This window comes from Oncorhynchus masou, chromosome 10, assembly GCF_036934945.1.
Source record: "Oncorhynchus masou masou isolate Uvic2021 chromosome 10, UVic_Omas_1.1, whole genome shotgun sequence".
NCBI classification, from domain to species: domain Eukaryota; kingdom Metazoa; phylum Chordata; class Actinopteri; order Salmoniformes; family Salmonidae; genus Oncorhynchus; species Oncorhynchus masou.
This window is the reverse complement of record NC_088221.1, coordinates 52,041-65,630: the sequence shown is the minus strand read 5'-3', so window position 1 is coordinate 65,630 and position 13,590 is coordinate 52,041. Positions and strand designations below refer to the sequence as shown.

At 41.4% G+C, this 13,590-nt stretch overlaps 1 protein-coding gene across 2 annotated transcripts; it reads left to right on the top strand.

The window, feature by feature from the left end:
• Nucleotides 1–12,460, top strand: LOC135547040 (uncharacterized). Of its 2 annotated transcripts, XM_064975610.1 has the most exons (10): nt 1–1,059; nt 1,808–1,966; nt 2,196–2,363; nt 4,910–4,961; nt 5,181–5,370; nt 5,486–5,522; nt 5,799–6,043; nt 6,240–6,274; nt 10,824–10,902; nt 12,270–12,460. In XM_064975610.1, the coding sequence occupies exons 1-9, from the start codon at nt 1,045–1,047 to the stop codon at nt 10,895–10,897; spliced, it is 975 nt and encodes a 324-aa protein (XP_064831682.1). In that variant the 5' UTR covers nt 1–1,044; the 3' UTR covers nt 10,898–10,902; nt 12,270–12,460. The 2 variants fall into 2 exon arrangements, 1 of the variants encoding a protein (XP_064831682.1); XR_010456664.1 differs by lacking the exons at nt 1–1,059; nt 1,808–1,966; nt 2,196–2,363; ... (3 more) ...; nt 5,799–6,043; nt 6,240–6,274 and having other exon boundaries at nt 6,919–10,902; nt 12,270–12,290.
• Nucleotides 12,461–13,590: the final 1,130 nt, after the last annotated feature.

Sequence of the window (13,590 nt, the reverse complement as noted above, 5' to 3'; positions counted from 1 at the left end):
TACCCAAAGCGATTTTGCTACGATCATGTTTGCTTCGTCCCGCAAATTATTGTTCCGAGAGATACTGAATATGCCGCTGTTTAGTGGAAACGTTATTTTCGTTTGAGTTGGTTGATCAAGGACGCAAGACTCCAGTAAGGAAGATAATCTGCAACGAGTCGTATGTATCAACAATAGTTCGTTGTGGGACAAAGCAATGTCCATACACATGGGTGCTTCCGGGAAGCGAACCCATAATTCTTGCGTTGCAAGCGCCATGCTGTACCAACTGAGCTACAGGACCACAGACAACAATAGCCAAGTTTACGTTTCTCAAGATTAGAATACTTGTGTTGTAGCTTCACAGTAACACGTGAGTTAACGTGCTAGCCACAGTAGCTAGCCAGGGCTACAGTTTGCACCCATGACATACTTGTGACATACAGTTAATTCACGTTTAGCTCATGTCATTTGTAATAACTGTCTCTCTGAAGTTTATTTTGCTGCCACCACGGTGAACCACGCGTATTTCTGCGTGCGCCACCATCTTTTCTCATTTCAACTATGACCCTTCGCCTCTGACCCAACAATACATGGCATGCTTCTGTCCTCGTTTATTCAAAACTGGTTCGTAGTCGCCCTCAAGAGTTCTTCTCAAATTACTGCATTTGATTTGTTATTTAAAAAAATGATTTTACCTTATTTAACGAGGCAAGTCAGTTAAGAACACATTCTTATTTACAATGTTATCTATTGCTCATCATTGGTGTCATTACTTATTTATTTGTTGTCTCATCACATTATTGTACAAAAAAACGGAAACGGAGCTAATACACCAGTATTTATTGTTTCGAGTGGTCTTTTTAGTGGTATGGGGATCCAGTATTGCGTCGCTGATTGCATTGATTGACAGATCTTCCCTGAAGTTGTTTTATTACGTCAAAGTGCATTCACATTATGACGTTGGCTGAGTTACCGTATAAAATGCGGTAGTTTATCTCTTTGGTAATCACTTGGTAAAGTTTTACATGATGGGAACATAGGCTCCAGCCATAGACTTTAACCATGGAGGATAATAAGGTAAGCCTATGAATTTGCAGAGAAGCCCCATGCAGTGGTGCAGGAACCGCTGCACCGTCTTTTTTTATGTTGCGGCAGGAACCACAGGGTACACAGTCCATGCCGATAGGGGTGCCGCAAGTAGTGGCAGCTGGTTGGCGGTGTGGGCTAACGTTAATGTGCCGCTAATATTATCATTTTTAATATTGTAAAAAAAAATATGCATGAAAATAACCTATGGGACTTGTTATACATCAAACCGTGCTTCTACACCTGCATTGCTTGCTGTTTGGGGTTTTAGGCTGGGTTTCTGTACAGCGCTTTGAGATATCAGCTGATATACGAAGGGATCTATGAATTGATTTGATTTGAAATATGATCCTTGCAAAGATAAGAGCAGTAGGCTATTTATCATAATTCTACCTAAACTATAATAATAATAGGTGACTCCATAACATATTAATTACGAATCTTGATATCAGGCAATAGGATCTATGTGTATTTATAGCGAAAACCTGTTCTGTAAAAAAATGTATATAATTGGCCATTATAAACTGGGTGTTTTGAGCCTTGAATGTTGATTGGCTGAAAGCTGTGGTATATCAGATCGTATACCACGGGTATGACAAAACATTTATTTTTACTTTTCTAATTAAGTTGGTAACCAGTTTATAATGACTGTGCGTTGTGTCATGTGTAAGAACAGCTCTTAGCTGTGGTATATTGTCCATATCCATGAGCATTTAAAGAATGGTCTAATTTCTTCCAGAGTTTAAACGAAGATGATCCACATGATCATCAACGTTTGGAAGGTCAAGTCCAGAAAATGAAGAATGATATCCTGGGTTTAAACTATCCAGAAGATAGTGAAGTGAAGGATCCCCTGCCTCAGATCGAGCTCAAGGCTGTGACAAGGAGAAAAGTTAAGGTGAGAGACTAGACTGAGGAGAGAAAGGGAAATCTGGGGACTTACCTGTCCACACTTTAAACCTGTCCAATACGCCATATCACATGTTGTGAGGTTGGAGGATAAATTGTCCTTACAACAGACTTCCATCTCTTAATATTCAATCACCAATTGTTTACTGTAGCTCTTCTCAAAGGCCTGTATACCAACGGCAACATACAGTATGTCATTGACTGTATTGTCTTTTTAGACCAAGAGGAAGACCAGTGCCAACAGGTCCACAGTTGAACAGAGCACTGATACTGATGCAGCTGAGAGAGATTTTGTTGATAATCAGAATGATGAAGAAGAGGATGAGGTGAAGAAGGATCCTCTGCCTCAGATGGAGCAGGATGCCGTGAAGAGAAATAAAGTCAAGGTAAGGGAATAGATTGAGCAGAGATGTGGATATTTGTGATATCTTTCATATCTATAACCTGCCCCTACAGCATGTTGTTCTGAGGAAGGTAAATTGCCCATGCAATACCCTTTTATCTCCTAATAGTAAATCTAGGGCTGACCCCATTTGTTCGACAGTTTGGTCAATAGGCTGTTGGTTGACTGGGATTTCTTAAGTCGAGCAGTTGCAAAAGTTTTTTTTCTTCATGGTGCACATGGACACCTGTCTGATTTGCACCTGTCTCAGTTGACTAATCTATTGCCGAGGCCACAGGGATGGCACAGTCCATCACGCTAAGACGTGATACTGAAATTGTATATGGTTATATTATGTTAAAATAATGGTGCAACACTAATAAATCAAATATTATTTTATAACAAATGCGCTTTCTCCTGCATTGGATACGGTCGCTGTCCGTGGTTCTGAAACATAATCTTCAGTGCTCCGGAGAATTGCCGCCCTTTCCTATGTTGCTATGTGCATAATAACAAAGTTAACCACTATATTGGGATTGAGAACAATGCTGCAGAGGCAGCAGCAGCAGCAGAGATGGGGAAACAGCCCTGGCCTTAGCCTAATTGTCTAAGAAAATTGAGGAGATAGGAAAACCCAACTAAATTAGGTCTATAATCAATACCCTAATTGTTAAATGTTACTGGCTTTGTAAATCATCCATATATATATTTCCAGTCAAAAGGTTTTTTCTTTATTTTTACTATTTTCTACATTGTAGAATAAGACATCAAAACTATGAAATAACACATATGGAATCATGTAGGTATCAAAAAAATCTATTTTATATTTGAGATTCTTCAAAGTAGTCACCCTTTGCCTTAATCACAGCTTTGCACACTCTTGGCATTCTCTCAACCAGCTTCATGAGGTAGTCACCTGGAATGCATTTCATAAATTAACAGGAATTTAACAACTGCATAGGGATATGTTTTGGATGACTGGCTGCGAATGTTTATTGAATTGTTTTATTTCTGCCTTTTCTATTCCAGACATTCTGAAATTCACTAAAGCATCCCATGTATGTAACTTTAGTCTTTCACTTTTCAATGATTGTTAAAAATTAAGTATTAAGTAAAGTAAGTAAAATTAAGTAAAGGAATTTCTTTCCTTCTTAATGCATTTGAGCCAATCAGTTGTGTTGTGACAAGGTAGGGTTGGTATACAGAAGATAGCCCTATTTGGTAAAAGACCAAGTCCATATTATGGCAAGAACAGCTCAAATAAGCAAAGAGAAACAACAGTCTGTCATTACTTTAAGACATGAAAGTCATTCAATCCGGAACATTTCAAGAACTTTGAACGTTTCATCAAGTGCAAAAACCATCAAGCGCTATGATGAAACTGGCTCTCATGAGGACCGCCACAGGAAAGGAAGACCCAGAGTTAACTCGGCTGCAGAGGATAGGTTCATCAGAGTTAACTGCACCTCACATTGCAGCCCAAATAAATGCTTCACAGAATTCAAGTCACAGACACATCTCAACATCAACTATTCAGAGGAGACTGCGTGAATCAGGCCTTCATGGTCAAATTGCTGCGAAGAAAGCACTACTAAAGGACACCAATAAGAAGAAGAGACTTGCTTGGGCCACATCTCCAGGCTGTGTAAGGGCTATTTGACCAAGAAGGAGTTTGATGGAGGGCTGCATCAGATGACCTGACATCCACAATCACCCAACCTCAACCCAATTGAGATGTTTTGGGATGAATTGGACAGCAGAGTGAAGGAAAAGCAGCCAATAAGTTCTCAGCATATGTGGGAACTCATCAAGACTGTTGGAAAAGCATTCCAGGTGAAGCTGGTTGAGAGAATGCCAAGAGTGTGCAAAGCTGCCATCAAGGCAAAGGATGGCTACTTTGAAGAATCTCAAATATAAAATATATTTAGATTTGTTTCACACTTTTTGGTACCTACATGATTCCATATGTGTTATTTCATAGTTTTGATGTCTTCACTACTATTTTACAATGTAGAAAATAGTAAAAATAAAAAAAAGCCTTGAATGAGTAGGTGTGTCCAAACCTTTGACTGGTACTGTATACATATATACAGGAGTAAGACAGATATAGCTTCTGTTGCCTGTTTGAGTATTTGTTTAATAGCCTACTGATTCTGTGAGCACCAAGCCTCATGAACCGCCAAAATGTTGAATTAAGCAATTTCACAGATTCGGCTGTTTTTAATCTTTGCTATGCTGTAATAATACAGTGTCACCATCGGGCTCTTTCTTGAGTCATTTGTGTGTCTTAATTATTTAATCAAACAGTGGGCTTAAAGCATCAGACAAGCTCAGTGCCTATGTAGGTGATTGCATTCAAACACATAGGGTGTGTCTGATATGGAAAAATACATTGTAACATTAGAACAGGAAGTCTCTCGGTCTATCAATAATTGATTTCGTCAGGGACAGCCCTATAATCATTCTTACCCTTGCTCTACTCAAAGGGCTGTATTGGAATGGCTTCATACAGTATCTACGTGTATATCATTGACTGTATTGTTTTTTTAGACCAAGAGGACCAAGAGAAACAAAGTGGAGCAGATTACTAATACAGATGCAGGTCATAAATTAAACTCTAATTTCACTGAATGTAATCCTTTTGCATGTAAATGTGATTTAGTATGGACATCTATTGAGCAGAGGACTAATAGCAGAGTGCATAATCCTTTCTTGGGTACTTAACTTCACAAAGTACACAAAATTGGCTAATACATACTTGCCTTAGAAGGATACATGTTTTCTGACTTCTTTACCTTGGTGAATGCTGCTTTGCACACAGGTCCCTCTACATCTGTGGAATTCTCTGGGATGGCAGTACAGGGAACATCTCACCAGGGACAATCTAATGAAAAGATCCTAAGTGAGTGTGTCTCCAGGGCCTGTCAGACCAGGGCTCTTGACCTCCCGCCAATCGATCCGGATGCTTTCAACCCGATTATCATCCGGTTTCTGGAAAAACTTACTGAGGAGTATGTCCAAACTTCTATTGTAGTATTTGAATGCAATGTCATCTGAAGGATTTTATAAATTGTATGTGTGTTGGTGTGCCTTTTGGTGCTAAAAACATCTAATTATCTCCTGTAGGCAATGGAGGCAGTTAAGCATTGGCAGGATGGACCCTGTAAGTCCCTTAACCTTGAAAATGATTCATAGATATATTAATAGATGTTTCAAGAAAATTAGATACAAGCCTTTTATCTATCTACAGTATCATCCACATTATCACAAACAGTTATATATAAAGAGCTTTTTAGTAGCCTACTGCTTTTCATGCTTTCCAATGTATGCCACTTTCATGATTCTCATGAACATATGTGAGATTGTTGGTATCTCTTTGAGGAGCTTGGTTTCAGAGCCCGGTTATGAGTAATCTACCTACACTGTTTCGGTCCTACAGGTGATGAGGGCATTGCTTGCAGAGATGTGCCTGCAGATTGTGCGGTTTGTATCTGAGGCCATCCTGGAGGTCATCATCCCTGCAATTTTCCGTTTTGTACGGATATACAGCCATGTGTCTCCAGTATCCGGCAAGTCTCTGACAGAATCAGAGAGATCCTCTAGCACAAACCTGAAGGTTCGCAAGAGAGGCAGCAGCAAATCCTCAAGGTCTTGCACGGCCAAATCAAGCTCCTCTCGTAATGGGTATGTTCAGTCATTCCTAAAGTAACCGGTTTCACCTAACTATTCATAACTCATTTTGTGAAAATATGTTTTGTTATCTGTGTAACAGTTTACTCTTAATGACCAATTTAATTGATTACTGAATTATGCATTGATGTGACTACCGTGTCTACTATTGATTATGGAATGTTGTATTGTTTGCTTTGTATTCTCAAAGGTCTCAGACAGTGTTGCCAAATACTCAGGGAGATGGTGAGTCTATTTCATCTGAGCCACTCAGTGACTTTTTTGGGATCACTGAGGACAGTCTCCTCACTGGTGTCCAGGATTCCTTCAAAAAGTCACTGAACAATGTCCTCTGTATCCAAAGAGAGGGCCAGGTAGACACTCAAAGTCTATCCCGGGTTATTGTTGGAGAAGTGTCAAAGAAGGTCAATTCCATAATCTCTGTGGCCATCCAAACTCCCATCTCTGGGCGAATGTCCCCTGTCATTTTTGCCAGTGGTGGTGTCTCCAGCACCAAGGTGGTTGAGGAGATGGTGTCTGGCATTTCCAACATACTTCAGATGTACATTAATGGGAAGAGTGTTGAGCAGAGTGTTGTTCTCATAGAGGATGGTGTTGAGGTGGATATGACACATTTAACAGGACAGGTCATGACAGCCCTCAGTGGCACTGTTTTGAACTTCAGCAATAAGGAGGAAAATGAACCCGACAAGAGGGAACTGCTTTGTGTTGTTGCTGACCACATGAAGATGCTTGAAGCTTGTAAAAGTCCCGAGGAGATGCTAAAACAAGGAGAGAGCAACCTAAATATCAAAGGTGCCAAATCTAGTCTTCGTCTGTCAACACAAAGTATGGACAGACTACTCACTGAGGAGTTTCAGACCGCCATTGAATCGATCCGGGAGATCGTTAAAAGATTCAGGGGTTGTACATCATGTTGTTCTGGCACTACATCATCTAGTCCAACTCCTAGGATAGGTGAGATCAGAGACCTTATGATTGACCCTGAGGCTTCTGAGTTGGTAAGTACCTTTGTTTCAGACATGGACAATCTTACCCAGTCTATCAGGGCATCCTGCTCCCCTGCACAGGGTGAGCAGATCCTTCTTGAAAACCATCAAAGTAAGATCTGGTCTTACACTGTTGGTTGTTACTACGACATGAAAAATACGCTGAAGAGGCTTCTTACCTGTCCAGAAAAGGGGATCTCGCAAGTACATTTGTGGAGAGCACCAAAGATTCTTTCACAATGGTTCCAACTTTGTGCCTGGACGTCGGTCATTCCAGTAATGGTGAGGCTGACACATCAGACTCCATTTTTTGTAAACCACTTTTAATAACCCCCTCATCTATGAATGAACAAAAAGGACAAAGTGAGACCCCAAAACCTCTCTTGGCTCTCAAAAAGTATTTGCAAGACCAAGTCCTCCTTGACACCACAAAAGCGATTGCCAGCCAGGTTCTAGTCTTGTATAAGACTGAGGTGATGGAGAAGTTCTCATCTTCTGTTGGAGAGTGTGATTCTGAAGAGTCTCTGGAGGCCATTCTATTTGTGGATGGCATCATGTCTGACTTGAATGATTTCACCAGTTCTTGTTCCGCCTCACCATCTGAGTTGTTAGACAGTGAACAATGTCTCTCCCATCTCACTTTTCCACTTGGTCTGCAGGACAGCACCACCAACAGTGAATCTACCCAGAGTCTTCCAGTTATAAATATGACAAAACTCTCCAGTGTGTCTTTCCAGACAAAGGCTAGAAAGGCAGTGAGTGAAGCTCTGAGATCTGTCAACCCCTTTACAAACAGCTTACTGGGAGACTCTGAAGCATCTAAATTACTGGACACTTTTGTAACAGATGTGGAGACTATTGTTCAGTCCATGCAGGCACATGAATCTGAAATTCTCAGAATTTCAAAAGTGAGCACCCTTTCTGCTGCTCGTATTATATATCATAGATTTCGAGAAATGCTGAGGCGTTTTCTCACTTCCTGCCAAGACTCTGTAAAGGTCATCGATGGTGTTACACCAATATATGATGAGACTCTCAAACAGGCTCCTAGTGAAAGTTTAGATTCTCAGGTGACTTGTAATAGGGATTCTCTTGAAATCCAAGCGGACCTTCAAACCTGTACCAAGGAGGTCATTAGTCAGATCCTCACTGTGTATCACTCTGAGGAATCCATGGAGGAATGCCTCTCTAGCCTAAAAGGAGATACAGAAGACCTGTCCAAGCTTTTGGATGCCGTTGTTTCTCAGATTGACGTCCTTGCCGCCTCCAAATCATATTTATCTGTTGATGACTATGCTGTCAATACACAGGACAATTTGCATGGTGAGATCAACAATGATGAGGAGGAGGCATCCTCTAGAAGTCTTAAATCCACAGCCTTTGACAAACTATGTACTGATGAATTTCAAACTAAAGCCTCACATATGGCTGGTGGGATCCTTCAATCAGGGTTAATTGGTATTGTAAATACCAGCAATGATGGTAGAAGTGCAGACATTTGTGCAGAGTCCAGTAATGATGGTGATGATAGAGATGTCAAAATCCTTCAGAAGAGTGGAACTCCATCTTTATTCACCTCTTCACTGCACACCAATTCTGCAGCATCCAACATCGTCAGAAGCATCACTAAAGACGTTAATAGCTTCACCCAGATGACTAAAATGTCTGATGCTTCAGTGTCTGGCCAGTTAGAGAGATCCCTGTCAGCTTCAACCCTTCCTGTCAGTGTTCACAACGGGGCCAATGTGAAAGGAAAGATCATTTGGCCAGGCACTGTTAACCTGTTCAACAATGTGTTCACCAAGGTCAAGGATTTTTTTGCCCAGCAACAACCGGTCCTCCTAGACAATGTGGTTGAGGCCCCCAAACATGCCGAATCCATATGCAGAACAGCTACTTCTACACAAATGATTTACAGTGTACATGAAGGCAGCCAGACCAGCATGGCAAATTATTCCAAAGCCTTAATTAGTCAGACTCTGATGACAATCCAGAGGAGAGTGTCTATGTCAGAGAGGATGAGCACCTCAGAGAAAGGCCTCTTGACTCGTTCCATCGTGGGCTCCATGTTGGAGGATGTTGACATGGTGAGAACTGATAGACACGAGATACACCGGCCATCCTCCTCAAAGTCCTCCCTGTCCATCACCTCTGCCATGACCAGAGGGTCTCAGAGTGATTTTACAAATTCTCTTCCAGGCACTCCAGTCCCCAATGAGTGGCCTGTTGAAATATATTGTCCTATCATTAGGAGTTCGGTCATTGATATGAGTGACTCCTCAACTCATTCACAAGGGTCAACAAATTACACAAGGCAAACCATCTCTGCCATAGTTGACACTGTTATGGAGGTCATTCCAAGAGAAGATACGGAACACATAGCCACTGCAGATGATGTCACTTCTTTTACAAGAAGACTTGCGAGACTCAGCCCCAGGGACGGTCTTCAGAACTTCTCACATGAGCTCACTGACAAAGTTTATGAGCTCATAAAAAGTCACAACACCCCCCAGGCTCTTTTTGTGCCAGCTGGCAAGAGCGTGTCTGACTCTATTCTTTTGAAGCTGAAGACAGGATTGAATGCTTCTGAAGAATCCAGGGAGTTCCCATCTGACCTTGTGTACTCCTTTGCTACGGAGTCAATAAAACGTCTGCTACAGCAGATTGTCTTCTGGCTTCCTCCACCATCACAAGGATCCGATTTCTGCCAAACTATCATCTCTGATGGTTCTCTGCAGGAAACAAGTCAGCTTATCCCGAACTCTTCTGCCACCTCCATTAGTTCCACACAGGTTTACTGTGACACAAAGAGCCTTTTCACCAATATAATGGTCAATCAGGTCATGGATACCTGTTCTGTGGCCTCCAATTCATCAGAAGAATTATCAGAGTTGATGAACATAATCAATGGGTTGTCCCCAACTGATGCTGGAACACTTGACTCTGACAGCCCGGCTCTCATGACCACTAGCCGTCAGTCTAGTGCCAAATCATTTCCTAAACCCTCTCTCTCTGGCAGCAGCACACACAATGGTGGAACTGTGCATATTCAAGTTTTAGGAGAGGTGGAATCCAAGATGGACAACAAAGATCTGGAGATGTCTAGTGTCTCTGTGCATCCATCAACTTCATCAGCCATGGACTCTGATACACATGCATTATTTGACTCCACTAGCAATGACTACACCTCTTTGGTACTTTTACTGATTGTTAGATTGCTGTCAATGATCACCCCTATCACATTACTGGAATCCTCCGACATTGGTGAAACATCAAGAGTTCTCACAAAGAGGATTCTGTCTGAGTTCTGCGGCACCTCAGGCCCTGAACAAACTCAAGCCTACCCCCAGAATCTGAAATTCAAAGAGATTTTCAAGGCTGTCTACATGGGGCTTCTTCAAGAATTCGGGTCAGAGAAGATGCTCCAGGTTGCAATGAAGTCAACGGATTATGCATTTGACAATGCCCTGGTCAAATCATTAACTAGGGAACTACTAGCTAAATGCAATGAGGCTAGCTCTTCACCTCCCTCCATGACCCAGTTGTCATCACACAATGCACTTGGCAGTGACGAGGTAGGTCATTCTGGGCTTCCAACAACTGGTAGAAAGGAAAAGAAGAGAGGAAGATTCAGCGCTCTCTGTGGACTCAACCCAAAGGTACATATGTCATCAAAATACAAATGATAAAGATTATTTTTATTCATTACGTACAGTATGATGGTAAACACTGATACCCTTTGTGTGCAATTTCTCCTACTGTATAAATGACTGTTTGTTACCCAGTGTACAAAGAAGGACAACAAGAAGAACCACTGCACTCCAACACCTTCCCAGAACCAGACCCCTGCCGTCAGTGAAACAGGTAAGTCAATACACTCAAATGTGTACTGAACAAAAATATAAACGCAACATGCAACAATTTCAAAGATTTTATTGAGTTTCAGTTCATATATGGAAAGCAGTCAATTGAAATACGCTCATTAGGCCCTTATCTATGGATTTCACATGACTGGGAATACAGATATGCATATGTTCATCACAGATACCTTAAAAAAAAGGTAGGGGCGTGGATCAGAAAACCAGTCAGTATCTGGTGTGATCACCATTTGCCTCATGCAGCGTGTCACTTCTCCTTCGCATAGAGTTGATCAGGCTGTTGATTGTGGCCTATGGAATGTTGTCCCACTCCTCTTCAATAGCTGTGCGAAGTTGTTGAATATTGGTGGGAACTGGAACACGCTGTTGAACACGTCAATCCAGAGCATCACAAACATGCTAAATGGGTGACATGTCTGGTGAGTATGCAGGCCTTTCGACATGGGTCCATGCATTATCATGCTGAAACATGAGGTGATGGCGGTGGATGAATGGCACGACAATGGGCCTAAGGATCTCGTGACGGTATCTCTGTGTATTCAAATTGCCATTGATAAAATGCAATTATGTTCGTTGTCCGTAGATTATGCCTGCACACACCATAACCCTACAGCCAACATGACGCCATATACTTGGTCTGTGGTTGTGAGGCCGGTTGGACATACTGCCAAATTCTCTAAAACGACATTGAAGGCGGCTTATGGTAAAGAAATAAACATTCAATTCTCTGGCCACAGCTCTGGTGGACATTCCTGCAGTCAGCATGCCAATTGCACGCTCCCTCAAAACAAGTCAACCAGCGTTTTTCCTTGCTCCTATTTTTCTCAGTCTCTGTCTCTGAGACATCTGTGGCATTGTGTGGTGTGACAAAACTGCACATTTTAGCGTGGCCTTTTATTGACCCCAGCACGAGTTGCACCTTTGTAATGATCATGCTTTTTAACCCACAAGAGTCTAAGCCCTGTCTGGGCCGAGGAGTTTGTATCGGCCTTACTGCTATTTGCCCATACAAACGCATTGAATAACAGATTCACTACATGGAACTGAAGTGTCTGTCCTAAATCTGAGAGATATAAGAAAGTTGACAAATATATATTTATATTCATATGTATATATATCATTTTAAATGTTTTTATCACCTTCTTTTTGGCACTAAACAGTCTTAAGCCCTGGGGGGGCCTATGTAACACTTCTGCGTTAAATAGGCGGATTGAGACTGCGAGGCTACCTGCCGCCCTACATTTGTAAATAATGTAGAACATTACAATTTAAATAATAATAATGCAATAGTAATTCTTCACACCAACTAGGGTCAGTTAAAGAAAATGTTATATTTACATTTTTTTTTTTCAGCTATTGTCAATGATCAAGAATCCTGCCGAACAGAGAGTGTATGCTCCACCAAGAAGAAACCAAGGAAGCGTTCGCTCATTTCCAGGATGTTTTCAGCTATAGGCAAAGCCTTGTCCAGTCCCTTTACTTCCTGCTATAAAAAGAAGAGCACCTAATCTATATTTCAAAATAAATATTTGAAATTAACATAATTGTATTAATTCTTCATGTTGAGTGTTTTTCATTATATATTATTGGATGATATAAAGGGTAGTAGTAGTAGTAGTAGTAGAAGTTGTATAGTTGACTATATTACTTTTACTTTTAAGATACATTTAAAAAAAAAATAAGAATAGTGTGTACTTCTAGGTACAGTTGAAGTCTGATGTTTACATACACCTTAACCAAATACATTTAAACTCAGTTTTTCACAATTCCTGACATTTAATCCTAGTAAAAAAATCCCTGTCTTAGGTCAGTATGGTCCCTGCAGTAGGACTACATGCTGGCCATGAGGTTCTCCAAGTGGTACTCCAGGAGGGTGGAGAGCTCAGTAACCAGAGACTCTGGGTTAAAGTACCAGGCCAGCTGCTGGCCAAACATGTCATCTAGCAGAGCCATCAGCCCGTCTTGAAGAGAACACCACACAACACATTGAAAATGGCTCTGAGTTACTAGCTTATCAAGAGGAGAGAGACAATTAGAAATACTCCCCCTAAAATGGCATTGAAACCTGGTTAACCATGAATAAGGAAGTAAACAGGAAGTAACCTCTTGACTCTTACATTGAGCAGCAGCAGGTATCTGTCAGCCTCTGGCTCCATGTTGGCAGCAGTGGGCAGGAAGGAGTACAGGAGAGCGTGCAGACGCTCCACGAACCCACCAGGGTGCTAAGGGAAACAAAGGAGGAGAAAAGAGGAGAGAAGAGAAGAGGCATTTAAGTGAAACTGCTAATAGAGAGAGATCAAAACATGTACCAGTGAGATGCTACTTACCACCATCAGGGACTTCTGAGCTGTCATCATCCCAAACAGCACCAGCTCAAAGAGGACATCTATCATGTTCACATGATGGATCTAGGACAAGAAAACACATTAGGAGAAAATAGGAATGATTTCATATAGATCAGCTACTGTGATGTATAAAAGTGATGTATAAAAGACATGCATGTGGAAGAACTCAGTGAGACTTGAAAGAGTTAATGAACTCACCTTTGCCTCAGCCAGCTCCCTCTCAATGTCATTCCGCTTGGAGGGGTCACTCAGGTAGTCCACAAAGTCGTTATAGGTACGGATGAATTTGGCCTCGTCCTATGACAATGAAAATAGCATCTTAGTGAACA